Source organism: Phaeodactylum tricornutum, genomic scaffold (assembly GCF_000150955.2).
Source record: "Phaeodactylum tricornutum CCAP 1055/1 PHATR_bd_32x35 genomic scaffold, whole genome shotgun sequence".
NCBI classification, from domain to species: domain Eukaryota; phylum Bacillariophyta; class Bacillariophyceae; order Surirellales; family Neidiaceae; genus Phaeodactylum; species Phaeodactylum tricornutum.
The window spans coordinates 258,588-280,442 of NW_002238036.1; the positions used below are offsets into that span (position 1 = coordinate 258,588).

General features: G+C 49.6%; 11 protein-coding genes across 11 annotated transcripts; 4 read left to right on the forward strand and 7 right to left on the reverse strand.

The window, feature by feature from the left end:
* Nucleotides 1-204: 204 nt before the first annotated feature.
* Nucleotides 205-1,867, reverse strand: PHATRDRAFT_bd1746 (predicted protein). Its single transcript, XM_002176396.1, has 3 exons — nucleotides 1,528-1,867; nucleotides 1,373-1,426; nucleotides 205-1,254 (listed from the first exon to the last, which is right to left on the reverse strand). Exons 1-3 carry the CDS (start codon nucleotides 1,825-1,827, stop codon nucleotides 226-228), a joined length of 1,383 nt encoding a protein of 460 aa, XP_002176432.1. The 5' UTR covers nucleotides 1,828-1,867; the 3' UTR covers nucleotides 205-225.
* Nucleotides 1,868-2,376: 509 nt separating this feature from the next.
* On the forward strand, nucleotides 2,377-4,518 carry PHATRDRAFT_bd1747 (predicted protein). The gene has a single exon (XM_002176343.1). The coding sequence runs from the start codon at nucleotides 2,905-2,907 to the stop codon at nucleotides 4,396-4,398; it is 1,494 nt and encodes a 497-aa protein (XP_002176379.1). The 5' UTR covers nucleotides 2,377-2,904; the 3' UTR covers nucleotides 4,399-4,518.
* Nucleotides 4,519-4,710: 192 nt separating this feature from the next.
* PHATRDRAFT_bd1463 (predicted protein) lies at nucleotides 4,711-5,796 on the reverse strand (the record flags this gene model as incomplete). The annotated part of the gene is made up of 2 exons (XM_002176397.1): nucleotides 4,711-4,915; nucleotides 5,033-5,796. The coding sequence occupies 2 exons, from the start codon at nucleotides 5,794-5,796 to the stop codon at nucleotides 4,711-4,713; spliced, it is 969 nt and encodes a 322-aa protein (XP_002176433.1).
* Nucleotides 5,797-6,180: 384 nt separating this feature from the next.
* Nucleotides 6,181-7,245, reverse strand: PHATRDRAFT_bd1464 (predicted protein; the record flags this gene model as incomplete). The annotated part of the gene is made up of 1 exon (XM_002176398.1): nucleotides 6,181-7,245. The coding sequence occupies one exon, from the start codon at nucleotides 7,243-7,245 to the stop codon at nucleotides 6,181-6,183; it is 1,065 nt and encodes a 354-aa protein (XP_002176434.1).
* A 205-nt stretch (nucleotides 7,246-7,450) lies between these two features.
* Nucleotides 7,451-9,965, forward strand: PHATRDRAFT_bd1748 (predicted protein; the record flags this gene model as incomplete). The annotated part of the gene is made up of 2 exons (XM_002176344.1): nucleotides 7,451-8,480; nucleotides 8,586-9,965. The coding sequence occupies exons 1-2, from the start codon at nucleotides 7,824-7,826 to the stop codon at nucleotides 9,963-9,965; spliced, it is 2,037 nt and encodes a 678-aa protein (XP_002176380.1). The 5' UTR covers nucleotides 7,451-7,823.
* Nucleotides 9,966-10,090: 125 nt separating this feature from the next.
* On the reverse strand, nucleotides 10,091-12,545 carry PHATRDRAFT_bd1749 (predicted protein). Its single transcript, XM_002176399.1, has 2 exons — nucleotides 11,509-12,545; nucleotides 10,091-11,428 (listed from the first exon to the last, which is right to left on the reverse strand). The coding sequence occupies exons 1-2, from the start codon at nucleotides 12,166-12,168 to the stop codon at nucleotides 10,187-10,189; spliced, it is 1,902 nt and encodes a 633-aa protein (XP_002176435.1). The 5' UTR covers nucleotides 12,169-12,545; the 3' UTR covers nucleotides 10,091-10,186.
* A 194-nt stretch (nucleotides 12,546-12,739) lies between these two features.
* PHATRDRAFT_bd1467 (predicted protein) lies at nucleotides 12,740-14,257 on the reverse strand (the record flags this gene model as incomplete). The annotated part of the gene is made up of 1 exon (XM_002176400.1): nucleotides 12,740-14,257. One exon carries the CDS (start codon nucleotides 14,255-14,257, stop codon nucleotides 12,740-12,742), a length of 1,518 nt encoding a protein of 505 aa, XP_002176436.1.
* Nucleotides 14,258-14,838: 581 nt separating this feature from the next.
* Nucleotides 14,839-16,693, forward strand: PHATRDRAFT_bd1750 (predicted protein; the record flags this gene model as incomplete). The annotated part of the gene is made up of 1 exon (XM_002176345.1): nucleotides 14,839-16,693. Exon 1 carries the CDS (start codon nucleotides 15,053-15,055, stop codon nucleotides 16,691-16,693), a length of 1,641 nt encoding a protein of 546 aa, XP_002176381.1. The 5' UTR covers nucleotides 14,839-15,052.
* A 558-nt stretch (nucleotides 16,694-17,251) lies between these two features.
* PHATRDRAFT_bd1469 (2-hydroxyacid dehydrogenase) lies at nucleotides 17,252-18,193 on the reverse strand (the record flags this gene model as incomplete). Its single annotated transcript, XM_002176401.1, has 1 exon — nucleotides 17,252-18,193. One exon carries the CDS (start codon nucleotides 18,191-18,193, stop codon nucleotides 17,252-17,254), a length of 942 nt encoding a protein of 313 aa, XP_002176437.1.
* A 110-nt stretch (nucleotides 18,194-18,303) lies between these two features.
* On the reverse strand, nucleotides 18,304-18,871 carry PHATRDRAFT_bd1471 (predicted protein; the record flags this gene model as incomplete). The annotated part of the gene is made up of 1 exon (XM_002176402.1): nucleotides 18,304-18,871. A coding segment is annotated over one exon (568 nt), but the record flags the coding sequence as incomplete, so codon positions are not given.
* A 1,021-nt stretch (nucleotides 18,872-19,892) lies between these two features.
* PHATRDRAFT_bd1472 (predicted protein) lies at nucleotides 19,893-20,676 on the forward strand (the record flags this gene model as incomplete). Its single annotated transcript, XM_002176346.1, has 2 exons — nucleotides 19,893-19,957; nucleotides 19,983-20,676. The coding sequence occupies 2 exons, from the start codon at nucleotides 19,893-19,895 to the stop codon at nucleotides 20,674-20,676; spliced, it is 759 nt and encodes a 252-aa protein (XP_002176382.1).
* Nucleotides 20,677-21,855: the final 1,179 nt, after the last annotated feature.

Below are 21,855 nucleotides of genomic sequence, written 5' to 3' on the forward strand. Positions count from 1 at the left end.
TCAGTATGCCCGCGTTTGTCCCTTGAGAAGATGATGAGATCGTTGAAGTGCCCTTTTGTGAGTTTCCTGATGAAGAAACTATCGTCAGTCCAAGCTCATAGAATTGTTTTCGAAGTATGGAGATTCATACTCCGTGCACCTCTCCAGAAAAAGCTCTGAATATATATTAGGATTGTGCGCAAGTAAAGATGTTGTTTTGCAAATATTCCCAAGTTCATAAAAAAATTATACGGCCATTATTTTAATGGGCTCCACGTTTTCGGTATCGTCATCCCGATTGGTGTGTTCCGAGTTCTTAATATCCTTCAGTGGTGCCATTACTTCAATATCTTCCTCACCGTCGCTGTGTCCTGCGGGAGGACCGTGGCGAACCAAATCCATCAGTTCCGTTACGGTCGTTTGCGTCAACACCGTCGCGTGGCGCGCGTAGTACGCGAGCGTGACAAAGACGACTCCACACAACAGCATGTTGAGGGTTTGCACTACCAGACTCCCGTCGGCACCAGCCCCGGGAATGACAATCGGAATGAACTGCACGTTTCGACACATAAAGACGTGAAACTGCAAGACGTACGTTTCCAAGGTGATACGACCAAAAAACTCCAAAGCTTCCGAGTGCAACTCACACAGATACCGTGACGAATTGCGCAGCATGAGCCATCCCGCCACGGGAATCCAAAAGACGTAGGGATGGATGGGATTGTACGTGAACTTGTCCTGGATGTGTCCGAACAAGATCCACCACAGAGCGATCAGACCGACTCCCCCTGCCCGTTGCATCCACATGGCTCCCGCGCGGACTTGCTCGCCACCGTAGCACCACTGTATATAGCTCTTGAAGTGTCCCCACGAAAACCCGGACAATATGCCAACCCACGCGCTGTAGCGATCGGATGTGAATCGAAAGTAGTATTCGTCGGAAAACAATTTGAGGAAATGACTCGCCTTGGTTTCGTAAAAAAGTACGTGAACGAGGAAGCACACGGCAATCGCGAAAATGTTGCTGTGAGTCCGTGACCATTTTTTCCGGCTTTCCACTGCCTGTGCCAGGGCACACGTGGCCATGGTAATGAAAAAAGCGGCCGTGTGCAAGGGAACAACGTAGTACAGTTCGAGCGGCACGGTCAAGAAAAGACTGAGTAGTATGGGAAAGTAGTTGATGCGGAGCCACATGGAAATGGCACGCTCGAGACTAAAGTCCGACTTCTTGTCAAAGTACTGGAAGTTTCCGAACCCTGTCATCCATACGTAAGCCTACGAGACGGAAGGGACAAAAGGCGGGAGGTAAGGGTGCCCGCATCGATAACGAGAAGCAGTTCGGGACGAGCACGGAGTCCAACTTTATGAATTCACCAGCTTCTCGAACACGTACCGAAACAAAGACTCGAATCGCATTGTAGGCACCATAGTATCGATAATAGTGGTACTAGAACGATGAAACAGTCAGAGAGGGGTAAGTCAATTCGTATAGCAACGGCTAAGCATTCCTGTACGACTACTCTTGCGTGGCGAGTTCCCGAAGCGTACCATAATAAAGGCCCACTGCATCCATCCCTTCCATTCTTCCGTCTGCGGTCGCGAAAGCAGCTGCACACCCCGAGAGCTGGAATTGCCGTCGTGCTTGAGTGTCGCGATACCCGCAATGAGCAAGAGCGCGTTCATGGCCCAGAACATGTAGGGCTTGGCGTTTTCGTTGCGTGGGTACGAGTGGGGCCAGTTGTTCCCGACGTAGGCGACGACGAGCACGACGGCAATCTGTCCCTGCGCCAAGAGAAAGTCCTTGCGACCTTTCCAGTGATTGGAAAGTAGATTCACAGCGTTGTTCATTTTATTTTGTTTTTGTTTGGGACTGTAAATGTCGCTTGCGTTGTCCTTTCTGGGCCTTGTTTTGGCCATGGTCGAGGCGAGGCCTACGCAACCTGTGGGATGCGGTTCCGTGTTCGTTCGGAAAAAGGATGCCGTTGGCTCGGTGTTTACAGTAGTTACCTTCGCTAGTTCAGAAATACTACGGGTACTTACGACGGAAACGGTCGGTACTCGTATCGGACAGTCATTGGTCATTTTCAAACAAAAACCAGAACGATACGTTTCGGTGGGAGTCTCCCCTCTATTGTATTAGGGTTAGGGTAATCAAATGTCTGTCAGTCCCTAATGTGTGTGTGTGTCTGTGCATGTCAATGGGTGCGATTGTTTCGTTTCCGGCACAGCCATCGTTCCGTACTGACCGTGACAGGCGATGGACTGCAACAACGACAACCGTAACGGCGACACTCTTACTAACTGGGGATACGAGAGCACTGCCAACGGTGTGCCAATTTTTGTGGAATTACCCCACCTTCCGCGCACCCGAGACCGACAATGATACAACACGGAGCGTGATGTGAGAGGTCTCTTCCATTGCCACCTACTACGCGATGGCCTGACTGTAATGTCGGATCGTACCAAGTCTACGGTTGCTCCTACTACCTCGAGGTCCCTGTCCGCATCGTCCTACGTGTTTGTCACGACTAGCGACAGAGCACGTCATACACTGCACTTGCACGTACCCACTCTCGTTGACTACTACTATTATGACAAAGGATGATGAACGTTTTGGGGCTCGAGGTCTTTAAATTCCCCTCGAGATCGAGTTCCTCAAACACACCTCCTCCATTCCACGACACCTGATCCCATACATCACATCACAGTCCGTCCCGCCCCACCCCCTTCTCCGAGCTCCCTGACTGCAAACCCGCCAACGTTGCGGTAGGAGGACCACACAGCTTTTTCATTTTGTTTCTCATTCGGTTTCAGTTTCGTCGACTCGCACAACTTGAACTCAACGAAAGGACACATATTTTTTCTTGACCAGACGATACACGTACGCACAAACAGAACCATTCACAGTCAACGCATCATCGCAATATGGGAAACACCGTTACCAAGTCTGCTTCTGTCCCCAATCTTCGGGCCCTCGTGAACGAGAAAGATGAATCCTTCGCTCACGACACTTCGTCCCCGGACTCTCCGCTCAAGCCGGTAGTCATTGTCACCACGGACAATCTCAACGAAGGCCTCCCACCGTTGACTCCCGGTACGACGATTGCCAATTCGGAAACCGAAAGTTTGGTCTCGTCCATCTCGGACCCGCTGGCGAGTCCAGCCTCGCTCGACACCATCACTCCCGCCCAGACCTTTGCGGTGGCGCAGTGGGACGGCCAACAGTACTTTGCGGATTTGGTGCGCGACGGACTCGCCGCTCTCCACAAGGACAATACCAACGTTCTCATGCTTTACGAGAGCCCGTCTTCCTCCAGCACGGAAACATCCTTCTACAACTCGCAAGTTTTCAACTATCACGATTTTCCCGCCTTTCCTCCCTACTACAAGTCCGTACTGGCACCCTGCCGCTACAGTATCATGAACGGGTCGACCTACCCCTCGTATCTGCGAGATGATCCTCCCTCGGGTTTGATCGAGCACTGGCAAGCCACGGTCCCGGACTTTGTGGCTCCCACCTTTGTTCCAACAATCGACGAACAAGCTCAGGTCTACGCCTACTTGCCCGTGGAACACCTCAATCTGGACAATCACGTACTGGTACCACACGTTCACTATCACTTGGCCGGCAAGGACGCCATTCACCTCATGACCAACAAGACCACCCGGCTTTTGGCCAACACGCAGGACGAGCGACCCTGTGTGGCCAAAGTCACACACGCCATGGGTAGCAAAGGAATCTTTGTCATTCGGAACGACGAGGACGAGGTGGAATTCAACGAGTTTTTGCTAGAATCCGGCAATCCCACCTTTGTCGTGACGGAATACGTGGAAATCGCCCGCAACGTGGCGTGCCACTTTTTCGTCCACCCTTCCGGCGACGTGACCTTTTTCGGTTCCAACGAAAACGTCCTCTTGCCCAACGGCGACTGGAGCACGGACTCGACCATCGTCATGGCCGAACAGGAAATGCTCAAGAACATGCAATTGCCGTACGTTCAAGACGTGGTCGCCTACTGCCGAGCACTCGGTTTCTGGGGCTTTTGTGGCGTCGACGTGCTCTTTGATACGAACGGCAAGGGATACGTGGTGGACGTGAATCCTCGGGTCACGGGAACCTGTCCGGCACTCATGATTGCCCAACTATTGCAAGCTCGGTACGGCTTTACGCACGCACTCTTCCGACGTAACAGCTCCTTCGCGTACCGAGGCACCGCCGCCGAACTCTTGGCCGAAACCGAAGCGTACAACAAGGTTCACGAAGGATCGAGTCGTATCGTACTGCACAGCTTTTACGAAAAGAAGCCAACCTTGACTCTACTCAACATTGCCGTCTACGGGACATCTCTCGAAACCTGTCAGGAGGTTTTGGACCGCCTGGCACCTCCCATTGAAGACGAAGAGGAAGCATCCGCATGAGAAACTTGATTTTTGCTACATGAGTAACAGTGCAGCGTCTGCCGTGTCTCTAAACGGTACTCACTACCTATGTACGTAACCAGCCTGAACAAAATACATCTCTTCACTAAAGTTACGTGTAAAATCAAATTTATAAAGTAAATGTGGTTAGGCTGCCGATCTCGATTTCCGAGGCGGATAACGAAATTGTATTCTTCTCAGGCGCCGAATGCTGCAACTTGAACGCGCTTGGTGGTCATTGAACTGTAAGTTGTTCACTCGTCGTCACTTGTCGTTTCGAGACGGCGTATGCCCTTTCTGCTGCGCATCGTTCTATTTGCTCTCCACAATAAGGTCGGCATGTTTGCGACTGTGGTGATCAATCCAAGCAGAGTTCAAGACGTCGTTGGAGTCGGCCTTGCGTCCGGCGCCAATGTGTCCTTCGCCCCACATCTGGATCTTTTCTTCCGTCCAGTTGCTGAGATGCCGATTGATGAGACGTTCTCGTTGTTCTTCCAACGTGGTACAGGCGACGTACCTATCCGCACAGATACAATACGTCAGAAAACGCGAGTGATTCCGTTAGAACAGGTATGAGTACGTATACGTTGACACAAAGTATCGAATAGATGCACTTGTCGCTACATATACGTACCACGCTTCGTCAAAGACTCCTTGCAAGGAAGACCAGTTGGGATCGTCCCACGCCAACAAGTAGTTCCCTTCTAGAAAGACAATTTTGTGTGTCATCATGAGTTGAACTCCGTCTGGTACGGGATCGCTCTTTTCTCGGCTGTACACCGGGAAAGACCCTTCGCCGTGGTGCCGAGCTTGCTTGAATTTTTCGGCACACAAATCGTGATCGAACGTCCACGGCGCCCCGCGACGTTGCAACAGCTGCTCGTACGTATACACGCAGGCCTCCGTTTCGGCCATCTTCCGTAAAGATTCTCGACTGTAGTGAAAGCCGTCCATGGGCAGCACAACCGCAATGCCCGGTTCCAACCGGGCATTCACCCGCTGCGCCACTTTTTCACAAAGCGTCGATTTGCCCGAGCCGGGTCCGCCCGCTACCGCAATGAACAATTGGCCGTTTTGCAGGTCGTCTTTGCGGGATTGGTAGGTAGTAACGACACGCTGAGCGAGGGATTTAAAGAGATCCGTCGCGTGTCGGTTGACGGCTTGCATGTCCTCAGGCAACGAGAAACTCAACTGGCGTTGGTGATGGCCAGTCCCGAGACGGCGTGACTCCCATATGGCGTCTTCTTCGTCCTCCGTCATGCCTTCGTAGAACGTTACATTGCTTGCCATCTTGGACATGATACCATTTTCGGGAACTTCGGGAAGTAGAATCGAGTCTTCCAAACGCAAGCTCTCGAGGTTCGGGGTCGTTGTAGGGGATACGGTGTTGTCCTTCATGGTCGCGTTGGTGTCGGCGTCGAGCTCGGCATTTTCTATGTTGTTCGCGATTCGGACCGGATGTGGGCTTCCGGGTCGGAGGAATCGAAGAAGTCGACCAAATTCGATGTGTCGCCGTCAGCCGATGGAAGGACAAAGAAATTCCGAACCGAGGAATCGAATCTTGAGTGCCATTTGACATGTGGTCGGATCCAACGTTGGCAACTTTTGATTGGTCCATCTGAGTACCGTTGTGCAAGGCGGATCCCACGCTCCTACAGTCCATGCTGGCACCATGAACGACCGGTAGTTTTCTGCTACTTCCAGTTAGATAAATTAAAAGGAGACACCTCGCCGCGGCTGTGAAGATCGCCAGTCCTAAGCTGTCACCGATGTATGGTATATTTACAGTTTGAAAGGGCGCAATTCGCCGTCGGAAATCATGTTTGCCCCACCGGTAAAGGGATCTGTCGGATTACACTCCATAACTTGGCAGATTCGGCAAGCTAGTAATCGCAATTCGTTCGCTTCGCCAACCGTTGGTCGCGGCATGGGCTCCTGCGAGGGGGGCTGCAGATAGCGAGCCTGATTCCACCACGAATCCAGATCGGTATACGCGGGCGGAGCTTCTCCTGTTACCGTACAGTAGATGACGCAAGCTTCCAACCAGGTCCCGTGCGGACTCGGATGAAAGTCGTCCCAGCTGTACAGTTTTTCCCAAAGCACGCGGTGCTCGTGGTACAGAACCCGGAATGCTTCTCCCACTGGGGCGACCCGGCATTCGCGCCCCAGCAAAGTCTCTAGTAACTCTTGGTAAATCTGATACCCCTCCAGGACTTTGTCCGTAAAACTATCCACACCACCTAAATCTTCGCTACCGTTCATATTGGGAACTTTGTAGGCGAATGTTTGCAAAAATACAGGGACGACGTTGGATTTCTGAAAGAGCGGCGCATAGTGCTTGCGTAGTACTTCCAGCGTCCGCCGTCGATTGGAATCTCGCGCTGGTGCCTGCGTATAATCGTTCATGACCACAAAATCCCATTCCATCTCTTCCCCGAACAAGGCCGACACCATAGGCGCTCCGGTATCAAAGGTACCGTCGTTGCGCTGGGCGGCCGGTGTGCGAAACTTACTCGTCATGCCGTTCCCTTCCTCCCATAACGACGGCAGCGACGCGCCGCCTCGCAAACAGGAATCTTGTTGTACCGAGCTGTATCTCCCGGAATGCTCGAGCATACGTTGCACCAAACGAGGACAATCGTTAAAGTACAAAATAGAATTGCCTAGAAACGCTACCGATATGGACGATTCTTCCTTTTCCCGTCTCGAGACTGTCTCGAGGCCGCTGTGATTCGTATTCATCTCCGAAGAACTCTTTGCTGCAAAGCCAAGCCCATTTGCCAACAAAGACAAAAGCACGCACAAAAGACAAGCGATTCGTGGTCGACTTCGTAACTTGATAGCCATTGTGAGAAAAACAGTGTGTGAAGAGCCGGTACTCCGTCTCGGTCCGAGCCATCGAATTGGCGGACGAAATGTGAATCATTTTCAGTCTTGTCGTGAACAAGTGACGTCAAGACAAGCAAATTTCATTTACAGTGTCCGGCGACAAGTGAATATGCTTTTTTCAACACACAGGAAGCCTCTCACAGTCAAAAACACCGTTTTTCCATCAGTCAATCGAAAAAAACCTTTGGGTGCATAAGAAGAATAGCAAGCCTATCGTTAGACTCTCTATTTGCCTTGGAGGGATTTGTTCTCAAAGGACTTGGAATGGAAGTGATCTGCGTTTTCCCGGAAAGGCCGAACTGCTGACGAGGATCAGAAATCTTACAAATTTCCCTGAACCCTTCGGAGAAGATCGAACGATGTCGCCGTCCGGCCGACCTCTTGTTCCGAATTGTAGTACCGTACACGCCGAAACTACATTTATCGCTAGTTGGAGATCCTGCTCCCTCTTGTGCTCCTCTATCACACATGCACGTCGCAACTGATTCAAAAATCGTTCGTACAATTTGGAACGCGATTCCAACCGCCTTCTCGCCATGACCAGCGAAGGAAGCTCTATACCTTCCTCCGCCACCTCAGAACCGAGACAGACGAGTACTACCAACGGCGAGGAATCCAAGACTATGCAACGGTCCGGCGATGTCGAGTCCAGCTGGAGCAAGTCGGAACATACGAGTTCTCGGGGCAACTACGATTACGATTACGATGAAACCACCATTGAAAAGATTGTCGTGCAGGAAGGTTACAGCATAGATGATGTTATTCCAAGGAGGAAAAAATTACCCAATAAGAAAAAGGAAATATCGAGCTTACCGGAGGTCGCCCATGCATTTGAGAAGGCCAAGATCAAAGTCGACACGGCCCGCCTTTCCGCCAATGATGTTTTGCTACTTCGTCAGCTAAACCTTACGTATCAGACAGAGATGGAGGTCAAACAGATAAGCAACTTGGCCCGATACCAGTCGATGCAAGAAATGTCATTTATAGCTGTTCTGGTGATGGTCTTGCTGCAAATCATTGCAGTTGTCTTGTGTGCCCACTTTGCCGACGTTTCGGTAGCTGATGCGTTGCTGTTTGCCATGTATACCGTCACAAGCGCAGGATTCGGAAGCGTCGATATCCCCAAAACATCAGGTTTTCTGCTGTATGTAACGCTCTACGTATTTTTGGGCATTTCGAGTCTAGCCATTTTGGTACGTCAATGTTCAGAGCTGCGTGAATCTCAGAGCCCTACGCTTTTTGCACGCTTTGTTCAGTGTCTCATTTTGAAGTTGTCTCTCTTCTCTTTGCGAACACAGGTAGCGCAAGTCTATCAATACCTTGAGTTCGAAAACCAACGTCTGAATCATGCACGTGACAAGGCAAGAATGGCGAGGGAAGGCTTGCGAACGTTAAAGCAGATTCAAGATCAAGAACCGACGGTTGAGACTGTTATTCGCTACGACTTGATCAGAGCTCTTAAGACAATTCCACAACCTCGACGGTTTGTGCGCCTCCAAACTAGAGTGACCAAGGATGTAAATCCAGAACTCGTCTACGCGCTCGGTGTAGGTGGATTCTTGACAAGTCTACTAGCTATTGGAACTTTCGCCATGATGGCCATGGAAGGGTGGACTTTTCCGGAAGCCCTGTATTTTTCTACCTTTGCTATGACTTCTATTGGTTACGGTGATCTGGCTCCAACGAAACAATCCAGCACATGGTTTGTTGTGTTTTGGTTGCCCTTCAACGTGGCGTTTCTCTCATTGTACCTTGGCACTGTCGCCCATTACTTTGTCATGATCAGTAGATGGAATGTTTCTCGCATTAAAAAATCACTGACCGACAGCTTAGAATCAAGCTCCTCCTTGGAACATAATAATACTGTCGGGGAATATACCATTGATGACACCGACAGCGTCGAAAATGCAGTCAGCAGAGGAACTCAACGTCGTGAGAGAATTCGCCAGAACAGCGATATGTCATTTGCCGAAGAATTACAACGAGAGGGTGCAGCAACGGTGCAAGATTTGCTTGCTCTGCTTTCTTCTTCCGCATCGAAAGACATCCCTTTGCGTTTAAATGCACCTACCGATACCGCGGTCATCGGTTCAGCGAAGCCTACTCCTCTGATTGAAAAACTCTGGCGTAGCACCACTGCGACCGATGGACCTTCGTTGGCGTTGCGCTTCCTTGTTGAAAAACGTCTGGCCCGTATCGTTGCAACGGAGGTCGCCGGCTTCGAATCGAGCATGCAAATTAAGGGATGTACATTCTTTGTGACCATCAACTCATTGAAGGGCACAGCTGAGAAGTGGCATATCCCTCGTCGCGCACGTAGCGCTTTTCGGGCCAGCGCATTCGAAAGCTTATTCTTTGTCGGAGAAAGGGAGATCATATCAGATGGTCTGGACGGCTTTCTCAAGCTCAACCCCTATGAGTTTAACGACCTTTTTCGTCCTTTTGTGATGGCGCTCGGTGATAAGGAGACAATGGAGGCCTGGCTTGCCTGTACCGAGGTGCTTGTAGATCAAAGTCCGGGGAAGGAGATGGCGACAATCGAAGAGGGCGGTGGTGAAGAGGACGATGATCCAGGCTCTAATATGGGTATGCGTCGTAGCTTCCACTTATCCATGAAGAACGAGATCGAAGATTACTTCCCAGTAAACCAAGGAAACGCGGTTCGTATACAGCTGTAATTTCATCACTCCGAAGTAAAACAACGATGTTGTAAACGTCTGCTAAGGATGCACTCCCTCAACATCCGGCCCTTCAGTTATTTTTGCAGTAGGAATACAAAATCTAGTTTGTGTAGGCCAAGCTACAAGAGGCATGTAAAAGGATTATAATGAAGATTTTTTTGTAAATTCACAGGTCGGTAACGTTGTGGATGACGTGAGGCGTACTATGGCAAGAGCTGTTAAACGTAAGACCGCGGAAATTTCTCAGCCGCTGTAGGAGTTGTAACCGCCAGCCATCCTTCCATCGTTCCAGAGTCTGCCAAAGCCGCCAACAGGGGACTGAAGATCTCATGAAACTCGAAGGGCGACAAATTTAAAAGAGCCTCAGCACCCTTTGACACCAATTTCTTCTCCCCGACAAAAATCAAGGCTTCAAACGCGACGGCACGAAATGCAGTAAGTGCACCTGCCGGCACTTGCCACTGATTCGCGACTTCCTGTATGGATTCAACTGTCATCGAAACGGTTGTATCTTTGACGCACAAGTCTGAGTGGAAGCCCGCAATGTCATTCGCTATGATATGAGCGAAGCGTTCCTGAACAAGTACCATCAAGGCAAACGATGGTTTCCGGACCCCATTCTTCTCAAAAGTCCCGGGGTGACTTAAACTCGATTGGAGCATGAACGTCTCCAACAGCGCTCCAATGCTCGACACTGGATTGCTTTTGTCGTCGAGTAGGCTGACATCTGCCGCAAGAGTCCCGAGAACAAAGCGCACGACGTCACCCATTGTTTGAATGCAATCCAATTCTGTGGCACTCATACCATGTCGCTGAATTTGGTATTTCTCGTCAGCAATCTGTCTGGATGGACCTTCTTCTCCAAGGAGAGGAGTGGTGAAGCCATAAATCTTGCGAAGCTTTTTCTCTTTTCGGATCACATTCCAACTGCTCAACATCATATAGTAGCGACCGAGATTCCCCATAAAGATGGAGAGAAAGCTGATATTAAACGGCAACCAGAATATGACGAACCAGATGCTACTGGATTTGGTGGGAAAGTAGTCACCAAAACCAACCGTTGTCATGACAAAGGTTGAAAAGTAGAGGGCTTCGACAAACGTCCAACCTTCCAGTGACATCATTCCAATTACTCCAATTAACAACAAGCCAACAAGGTAGCAAGTGAGACAGAAGCATCTCGTGGCTTCGCTTGAGCGGAAAAATAATTTTAGACGGTCAACCAGGCTGAGTGACACCTGGCCAATGTTAAGGTGCCCATGGCGGCGATCATCTTTCAGTGCCTCTACGTGCGGCACAGCGGCTGGAGCATCGTTTTCGTCTTCGGAGTTCTCCTCGTTAGAACCTTGTGCTTTTGCTTGTGTCCAGTTGTTGAGGCCGCGATCAGCTAGTTCCCGTTGATCTACCGAGCTTTTGGAAATGCGAGTCACAAGCGCAACATACAAATAGACTTGGGATGCCTGAGGGGGGATAGTTGTACTCACCGTGAGACTTTGAGCTTCGCTACATCCAGTCAACAAGAAGGACGGAGGCTACTCACCAACACCGTTGTCAAACCGATACCCACTAACATGTATACAACCAGATAAAGTAGAAAGCCGGGAGTGAAAGGTATGTCGACACTACCAAACCCTGCAGTCGTAACGGAATACATTGTGAATAGGATAGCTTCATCGATGGAAACATCCCCAGCACGGACAAGACTCGTCGCCGTCACAGTTTGCAAGACCAGCATAAGTGCGACCGAAACGACCGCCGTTTGACGAATGGATCGGTATTGCGCCATTTCCGTTACGGTTGCCTCACGCGATGCCGCCTTGTCTTGCTTTGTCAGATTGAGAAGCGTTTCTTCATCTACCGGGTTCGGCCTTTGATGCGTACCATCAAGCTGCTCGTTCTTACTCTCTCCACGATATTCCCTGACATCAAGTTGCAGGTCTCGAAAACCGTTCATTCCAAGCGACGTTGATCTAGTACGTCGCCCGTAGTTTTCCCTGTCTCTGTTAGGCCTCAATGATCCGACAGAGGCTCCTCGGAGTAACTGCTTCTGATATCGACCAGGCAGAGGAGGAAATGGTGCATCCGGTTCAGCGGCTTTTGGAGCTGTCGGTCCTTGACCGAATACCAAACCAGTTTCGCGCCTGGAGACATTTCCATCTGAGCTTATAGGTTTGGCGGTACATTCCAAATTGCTATCCATAGTGCAAAGGCAGTCTGCGTGAGTGCGAGTGAACAAACGAGACCTATGATCCGCAAAATAATGGAAACCCTTTCTATCCTAATTATGAGATCAACCAAACATTTTCCTAATCAGAGAGGAGCAAAGGGGATCAAGCAACTTCCGTATCCAGTCACTCGTGGGCACGAGGTTTTGCTGTCGATATCACGATCTTCGATCGATCTTCCAAGAAATAAGAAATTGCGATTCGTGAATTATTGCAGTCAGACCTATCCATCGCGGCCGATTATATTAACTGGGCAACGCATTGCTTCAAATTCACAATCCACGCATTCTGGTGATTGCGGTATCGGCAATAGAAGGTCAATGCAAACACAGCTACAGGCTATTACATCAGCTTGACCACGTACTGCGTTTTCTTGTGACTGACTGTGACTACCGCTACTTTCGCTGGCCTTCATGCTACTCCGGTTTATGGGACTTCCTAGTCACGATCGATGAGAAAAGTTCGGAGACATTTTACTGTTAGAGTAAACTGTTACAATAATGAGCCGAATTTCAGCTCAGCTTGGAGATAAAGCGTATCTTTCATTCACATTGGCGGCGTTGGCTGTCGCCCACATGCTATAGAAGATAACGCAACTTGGTTAAACCCTGTGGTCAATATTTGATTGGCGGCACGGATACCTGTTTCCATGGCAGCCTGAATTGTGCAGCACGCCTCCGTATTGGTGGCCTCTCCAGCAAAAAAGAGACAACCAGAGGGTGCAGCCAGGGCCTCCAAGTCGGAACTCTGCATACCGACTCTAGCATGCATATATCCACCTCGCGCATATTCCTGATTACTCCAATCGAAATAGAGTACATTGATGAAAGCGTCCTCGATATCTTGTATTGCAACACTTAATATGGAGGACAACTGTGTCATCATCAAATCTGCGGCTCGTTGGTGAAGGTTCGTCACGTTTGCTAGTCGACCGGCAAAGTCATCCGCAAAGGTTGAGACTAAAAACGCGGTCGCAACGTATACCATAGACTCTGTGGTGACAGAACGATACTCCCGAAACCATATTTCAGGAATTGCTTGGTTTGCACAAATGATGCTCTGAACAAGCTCTGGCCAGAAACGACACGAAAAAGACAAGCGGATCTTAATGGCGTTCTCGAATCCAACTTTTTCAAGAGCTAGTCGTTTTTTCTCGGGAAGCTCCATTTGAATTCGGGAATACATCGGTGGGGGCACCGTAACGACAATTGCATCCGCATGTAGACAATCGTTGGGTGAAGAGACGCATGCTGACCCATCGTCCTGGATTATACGTGTAGCTTCCCAACCCAGTTTGAGAGTAAAGCGTGGATCTTGTTCTAGCAATGTATGGCAAGTGCCGACAATCCCTGAAATCCCGATGTTATGGGGCATGCGATAGTCTCCTTCCCTCTCATTTACTTCCCAGTGATGCTCAAACTTTTGGAGCATTGACAGGGACAACTTGCTCAAATCGCTGCAGCCAGCCGTGTTACCGTAGCTGGCTCTCGCTAGATCATAGAGCTCTTTCGACAGCTGAATCTCGTTTTGCTTAAGTGCGTCTTCCACCGAAATGGACGCATCAGCGGGAAGATCCAGAATGCTCTCCAATGCTTGATTCAACGGCTCAATTCGAGGGTCATTAAACATGACGAGTTCGCCATTAATGTAGTACATTCCGTACTTTCCATCTTTTGTTGGTGTTTCGTCAGGTCGACCTCCTCCGTCCGCGTGCGATAGTGTAAAGATGTGCTCGAAAAACGGATCCTGTTCCTGTCCATCGTCAACCTTTTCCTGAATAGTGTTGACGTATTCCTGTCCCCACACACCAGACTGCCGAAATTCGTCTATCCAAGAAGTCAAGATTGTTCCACTCCCGTGTACGTACTCGGCACCGAGCTCCAGCACGTGCCCGTCCGCCTCGGTGTGCGATCGAATCCGTCCGCCGACTGCTTGCGACGCTTCGACCATCGTCACGTGAACGCTGTCGGTAGCCGTGGATAGAATCTCTCGGGCACAGGCCAAGCCTGCCATGCCGGCTCCAACGATCACCACATGTTTGTTAACGCTGTCTTCCAATGGCATCTAGAACGTGCTAATTGCAAATGATAAATGTCACCGCTTCGTCATGGATCGTCGCTTTGGTCAGTGGTAGTCGGCAGTGATGGATGGATGGATGCCGGTTGGTTCGTTATTTGAAAGGTGGCTTGCAAAGTACAGATGCCTTTATAACATAGGTTTGCGGTTTCAGCCATACCGATCGTTGTTTGCGGACTCACAGTCACAATTAATGCTATTATACCATGCACGCCAGGTGAGCATTAAGAAAATCTCTCGTTGCTAAAGCACTCCAAGATTACACTTAAGAAATTGTGGTCTTGCCTACTCGCCGTTTCAACGCACGCTTAAGTACTGGAGACATAATTATAATTGGCATCCTTGATTGTAAGAGTTTCCTCAAATCGCTTGTTAGGGTAGCGTAGGTATAATCTCGGGCTTGGCGTGTGCCAAATTATTGTCCGTCGGATTGTGTCACAGCGAGCTCAAATTGCAGCGGAGGAAGGGAAGCACCAGGGAGAGTTTCCGGTCGACAACGAGTGAGGCCGCCGGATTCGACCCACGAAGTTCTCGCGCTATGGACGACAGTTGATCGACCTTCCGTACAATTTTTCCTTTCATCGATAGATGCATTTCTGTAACTGTAAGGAGAGATCACGGTTCTGACTCTATACAGAGCAATTGGTGTATTCTACGGGTCGTTTGTGCTCCGACCCTCTACCGGCGTGAACTACCTAACTAGCTCACGTCAAAAAAGACGATCGTGCCTTTGCTCGTTCCTCGAACTCAACAACGTAAAGAAGGAACTGACTGACTGCAGGGATGTCGTTTAGCACGGAGGGAGACGAAATTCAGACTCGATCGCTTTATTTTGTGTTGTTTGCCGCGTTGCTGGCGACAGTTTTTATTCTGGCGAAACAGTTACACGATCACAAACGCCTGAATGCAGTCTTTTCCGAGGCTGCCCTCGTTTTGATGGTCGGAATGATAACCGGCGGTATTACGCGGAGTATTCAGGCGATCTCCAGCACCAATCAAAACACGGATGACGATGCGGTCGCGGTAGAAAGTGTACTGGCTAATTCTATTCTTTCCTTTTCACCAAATGTATTCTTCATGGCTTTGCTGCCTCCAATTTTGTTTCATTCGGGTTATGGACTTCGTCGAGAATTATTCTACCGTCACATTAAGCCTATTGCTTTGTTTGCAGCAGTTGGGACGCTACTTTCGGCTCTCGTCACGGGTCTTTCATTGTATGGGATTGGACGGTTGGGCGGTTTGGGTGCCTTTCAACCTTCCGTGCTGGAACTACTTACCTTTGGTTCCCTAATTGCTGCTACCGATACTGTTTCCGTAGTTGCTGTCCTACAAGCCAAAAGGGTCGATCCACACTTGTTCTACCTCACTTTGGGTGAAAGCGCGCTCAACGATGCCGTTGCTCTCGTGCTATTTGAATCCTTTGGAGAGTTGTTGGAAAAGTTTGGCGAGAACGGTCAAGGGACGCTGGCGCGGAGCACGTTGCAGTTTGGCTTGGATTTCTCCCTTGCGGCGGTTGGTTCGCCCGCTTTGGGGATCTTATTCGGAGTGGGAGCGGCCTTGGTTTTCAAACGCAGTGATTTTCGGGATCACAAAATGTTGGAGCTAGGCCTGTACAGCCTTTGTATGTATGTTCCGTACACGATCGCGGAATGCATCAATCTCAGTGGCATTGTTTCAATCTTCTTCGCGGGCATGTCGGCCCGTAGGTATATTGTGCCGAATTTGAGCACAGAAACGGCTCACAATGGGGAGGCAATCTTTGGACTAGCAGCCTATTTGGCAGAAATTTGCATTTTCTTGGAACTTGGAATGAGTTTATGGGGACTCAAGGCCAAGTTCAGCTGGGCATTCATTGGCTGGTCCCTTTTGGCTTGTCTTATTGGACGGGCTGTGGCCATCTACCCTCTCGCTAACCTGTGGAACTGCTCATTGAAAGAATCCCAGCTGAACGACGCTTTCGTGGAAGCAACCGAATCTTTCGATATAGAAGTAGAAAAGGCACAGAACGACGCCGGTCTTTTCCAAGACGATGTAAGTGTTTCCAGCGCATCGACATCCGCACAGATAGGTTTCGCATCTCGAATTAAACGAAAACGACGGACCCCGGTCAAACGGAAAGACAAAAAGATATCCTTACCGATGATGCATTTTTTGTGGTTTGCTGGTTTACGTGGTGCTGTGGCGTACGCCTGCGCCAGAAAGTTTCCCGGAGCTAACCGCGATGAATTTATTGCAGCCACCATGTTCATCGTGCTCTTCACCATCGTCATTATGGGCGGCGCGACGGAATTAGTGTTGGGGATCCTGAAAATTGCGACTAACGTTGACGAAGATAAATATATGGAAGAATGGCACAAGCAACGCATGCTTAAAGGTGCTTTTCACGATTTCGGTATGTTTCGCGAAAACGATCTTGTTGTTTGACTTTAACTACCATCACATATCTCACCGCTCGATTTATACAAAGAATACAAGTTCTTTTATGCGTTTGCCGTTCGAGATACGCTCAGTGAGTCAGGGGAAGACACCGAGTTGGAAATGCCTTCACACAAACGGGCTGGCACGGGTGAACACACCGCTTTTGACTACCATTCGGGAAACGACTTGTAGAGTAGAGCAGTCAGCTACTTCGTCATTATTAGTTCTTACTTTTCGTTTTTGATGGTCCATCGACATATTACTGCATACATAAACGAAGTCTTTGCCAAGATAAAGTGTCCAATGGTACACGTTACGCTAAGCAGAGGATTCTACAATTTGCTTGACACCGGCATTTTCCACATATTCTTCCTCCTGAATATAGGTCGTTCACTGTTGCATCACATCAGAAGGCCACAAAGCCACATCGGCCCTACCTTGCTAATTTTACTATGCATGACTCGTTATGTACGGTATGATTTACGGTTTGGTTTTCCCGCGCAGCACTCCTATACAGAAATTTAATGAAGCGCTCTTCAAAAGGCATGGCTTCTCCCATCCCGCTCAACTCTCTACAGCTGGGATGCAATTGTTCGGATGGGACTGTCCAGTCAATCGTTTTAGATGGAAATCACGAATGTTGTCGATGGTGGTCGACACAATTTTGTCCACTGCTTCCTGGGTGAAAAAGGCCTGATGAGCGGTCAATACGACATTATTGTTACCGAGAAGGGCGACCAAATCTGGATCTTCAATATGACGGGCAGACCAATCCTGGAAAAAGTAGTCCTGTTCGTTCTCGTACACATCCATTCCTACGCCGCGAATAATTCCCGAGCGGAGACCTTTCAGCAAGGCCGCTGTATCGATGAGACCACCTCGCGATGTGTTGATTAAGAGAACGCCCTTTTTGAGCTTGGGGAGAACCGATTCGTTAATCGTGTGGTGTGTAGCCGACAACAAAGGCATCATCAAGAACAAAATATCTGACTGAGCAAAGATGTCCTCCTTGCTAACATATGTTCCGCCTAATTCCTTGACTTCATCTGATTCGTAAACATCGTAACAAATCAGTTTGGCTCCAAATCCGTTCAAAATGCGGCAGAGAATCTGTCCAATTTTTCCTGTCCCCATGACTCCAACCGTTTTACCGTAAATGTCCATGCCCATGAGACCGGCGTCGAGCGTGAAGTTGGCCATTTTGACGCGATTCGATGCTTTGGCAATCTTGCGATTGACCGTCATCAGTAGAGCGATAGCCATTTCGGCTACGGCGTAAGGCGAGTACGCCGGTACCCGGGCCACCGTCATGCCGTAAGCTCGCGCAGCTTTCGTATCAACCCGGTCGAAACCGGCGCATCGCATGGCTATCATTTGGACTCCCATGAGGCTGAGAGTTTGTAGGACTTCAGAGCCAGCCGTATCGTTGACGAATAAGCAGATTGCGTCATAGCCCGCTGCGTAGGTGGCTGAGCTCTCACTCAAACGCTCTGTCGTGAACTCCATCTCGATCGCGTATCCATCGTCCTGCTCCTTGTTGAAGGATTCGATGGCGGGCTGAAAGCCTTCGGTAACCCAAGATGTGGCATCGTAACAAAGAACTCGGCACGTTTTACCGCTATCCTCTACCTCGCCTTCTTTGCCCTGCCGATGCTTTCCCTTGACTTTCTTCATGAGGGCACGGAGACTGCGACTTCCTCCCCGGAGTTCGTGACTCATGGCTTGCATCATCTGCAGCGCAAATTTCGAGTTGGTGCCAATGATGGATTGAAATGCTTTACCTTCGAGGGCCCACACTTTGGCCGGACCGGACGAGGTGACCGTCGCATAGGCCTTGGTGTCTTCGTGAATGTTGTGGAGCAGACCAGTAACGCGGCCACGGCCCTGAACGGTATCGATCAAGACGGATTCCTCCTGCAACGAGTTCCGACGGTCAAGCTTGGACAGATTGCGGAGGGACTGACGACGAGTAAGCTTGCTGTTGTTGGACTTTTTCGTGCGCGATAGTGTTCCCTCCTCGATCACGAAAATATGCGTCATGATTTCGTCTTCCTCGACAAAGACATAGCCGTCGTCCACAGCGTGCAGCTCCATTTTGTCTGCTATTACGTCGAGAAAATCGTTCGACGCGTCGGCAAACCATGCGGTTTCCTTGAGAAGGCGGATGGCGTCGGATTTCGTCATCGTTCGGTTGAAAAGCTGAAGTTCTTAAATTGCGTTGGAATATGGGCAAGGTGAGAGAACAATAACAATAACAACACCAAAAGCCCTGTCTGCCAAAGACAGAACCTTTCAAAGTGTGCTTTACGTACCTGGGGGAATAGCTTTTGTACGCGCTCGCGCGGAATTGGAACGAGAAGAAGCGATGGAAAAAAGTTCGAATTCTTTCGGGTTGGCGAAGCAATGGATTCAGTCGTTCATTGGCACCACAGCCGCAAAAAGGTCCGCAAGGAGAAAAAAAGATCCTACGGTTCGCATCGGGAACCATTAAAGTGGTGGGGCTCGCTTTCCAAGATTCGATTTTCTCCCTGAAGGAGAATATGACGTGGCGGACATAGTGCGGAGACATCCTCTTTGTAGTAATTCAACATGCTGAATTAAGAGGAAATAAATATGACGTGGCGGACACAGTGCGGAGACATCCTCTTTGTAGTAATTCAACATGCTGAATTAAGAGGAAATACCTACCAGTAGTAAATTGGACGCTTTCATAACAATCTGAGATGCACTTGACTGCGCGAGACATCGGAGGTCATTGACAGATTCTACAATCTGACTTTGGAAAGTTGAATATTGATTTCAAAATTCATTTGGTGAAAACGATCAGGAGCTTTCTCTTTCCCCGGCAATGTCACAATACTGCCACCCGATGCCTCTTCTGGTCGTTCCTTGATTGCAACTCCCTCCAGTCTCTAAGCCCACTATTGCAGAGGCAGTCGAGGAAAATGAAAACCACTTCCATCAATACGACGGTCTGTAATGTCTTATTCGGATTGCTATTGGCTGGGGCCGCGGACGCCTTTTCCGCCAGCTCGAAATGTCACCAACCTTACCAATCGTATTGCAAATGGAACCGACCGTCTGCTCACCACTTCACGCAGCTGCGGAGAGCGCGACCAAAGTCGCGAATGTCAGCCAAACACAATATAAAGCACTCAATAGATAATGACGGCGACACCACTGAGTCCAGATTCCCGTTGAAATCATGGCCGCGCCGGTTTTGGTTTCGCCTAGGAAATATATTGCACCACGAGGACAGAATTGTGGCGAGTGACCAATCGAACACTTCCTCTAGATTATTGGAAGATGGACTGCATTCATCAATATCAATTTGCTCGGAAGAAAAAGAAAGCTCCGGCAGTCGCTTGAGCATACCTAAAACTGACAACGCGTCCGTGTTTGTGTCACAACACAGCAGGTGGGCCTTTCCTTCCAACTCCACAGACTTATCAGGCGTGTGGAAGCCTCTCGTTACGGACCAATTTAAACGGGACTACGATGAGTATCTTCAAAACTGCAGTCAGACCATCTTCTTTCGGAATTTATTTCGCTCAACGGTTGGCCTCACGCGAGAAGAAATTGTGCAAGATGGGCGTAACCTCCACATGACGAGTAGCAATCCAATGGGGCAATGGAAGCGCTCACTAGTTTCCTCGGGCTGGGAAACAGATTGTAACGGTGAAGGTGCCAGAATGCCAGAACCTATTTTTTCAAAGTTCAAAGACCCCGACGGCGATGAGGTGGAAGTGGAAGCTTGGTGGGAAGACGAAGGTACCAAGCACAAGTCCATACTTCGCGGCAAACCCCGTGTAAAGGGCGGAACTTTTGTTACGTCACGGTATCTGGACGCTACCAATGGCGATATCCTAGTCTGCGACTCATCATTCGAGCCGCCGCAGTCTAACGAACTGGACTTGAACGACCGGGAGAGCAAAAGCTCCCATTTTCGCCCAGGTTTCGTTCGATGGAAGTACAAACGCCTTGTATAACAAAGGACAGCTTATGTACCCAACCAGCTGCGTTTTCCAATGTAAGAAGCGCATTGTACTGGCACTTCCTCAGCGACCAGTTGGTTCCAATATTTACTGACGGTGACAGCCAAGGTTCACTAATATATAACAATTGCGCTCCAGAGCAATTTCTCTTATAGACCCTATCTTCCTCTCATAGATGGCACCATTCTTGAAAATGCTACATTTCCATGTTTCATACACTGACAGGCACCTTTGTCAATGCTTGGTCTTTGAGTGCCGGTAGGGCTGCGTAGCTAACTGCGAAAAGAGAATTTTTACAGTCAATAGAAGAAGTTGAGACTCGTTTGTCCAGCTGGACATTCTGGGCAAACCCACAGAATCGACCACACTCTTTGTATAGGTATCCATCCCGTGGTTTGGACACATCGATTCTGCCCCGTTGACAGTCCCCAAGCACTTCCAGCGGAATATTCTCTTTGCCGCAAAGAAGCACTGAATCCTTGTAATGGGTGGGGGATTTTCGAAATCCCGTGAGTTGACTCCGGACGAACGCCGCCGAAAGGAACTTGAAGCCTTTGGTGTGCTGATTCCACCTTCGTTTGGCGTCGCGACACCACAGTTGTCCCCATCCGCGTTGGAACGACTGCCTCGCGAACCATCGTACTTGGAACACTTACACCAACGCGACCCATCCTTTCGTCTCCTTAACGACTACTTACAACCCGGGTTGTGGGTGACTGCCGATGCGGCCCTGGGAAAGGCGCGAGCTGCGTTGACGCTCGACGCATCAGATACGTCCGACGGCACGAGTTCGCAAGGAGAGGGACGTCTCTGCGGCAAACGGCACGTAACCAAAAATTTGGAAACAGAAGTTCAGGCGGGCACCAATGGACCGCCAAGCTTGTCGATGAGCTACCGAGCGTTTTCTGGTGGGTCCCTTTTCGCCAAGATGGATACTAAAGGGAAAGGCTGGATCGGCGGATTTTTCGACAAGTCACTTCCGTTCACCTTGGCGGAGAATCCATTCACAGAATTACGGCTAGCGGATAATTCCAGCAAGCAGGAAAATGATTTTGATACTGTGGACTTGAAGGTAGGCGCATGGATTCCGTGCGAGATGACGCCCCGGTCTACTTTGAAGGATTGGACTGCTGCCGTTCCGACAGTCAACGGATTCGCGGCAGCAAACGTAGT

What these genes read in the sequence shown, in the direction of transcription:
- PHATRDRAFT_bd1746 (XM_002176396.1), bottom strand. Translation starts at nt 1,827, where the DNA reads ATGAACAACGCTGTGAATCTACTTTCCAATCACTGGAAAGGTCGCAAG. An exon ending in TGCAGTGGGCCTTTATTATG is followed by an intron (nt 1,427 to 1,527) that starts GTACGCTTCGGG and finishes TCATCGTTCTAG; the next exon opens with TACCACTATTATCGATACTA. An exon ending in CGATTCGAGTCTTTGTTTCG is followed by an intron (nt 1,255 to 1,372) that starts GTACGTGTTCGA and finishes TCCGTCTCGTAG; the next exon opens with GCTTACGTATGGATGACAGG.
- PHATRDRAFT_bd1747 (XM_002176343.1), top strand. Translation starts at nt 2,905, where the DNA reads ATGGGAAACACCGTTACCAAGTCTGCTTCTGTCCCCAATCTTCGGGCC.
- PHATRDRAFT_bd1749 (XM_002176399.1), bottom strand. Translation starts at nt 12,168, where the DNA reads ATGGATAGCAATTTGGAATGTACCGCCAAACCTATAAGCTCAGATGGA. An exon ending in TCGGTTTGACAACGGTGTTG is followed by an intron (nt 11,429 to 11,508) that starts GTGAGTAGCCTC and finishes ATCCCCCCTCAG; the next exon opens with GCATCCCAAGTCTATTTGTA.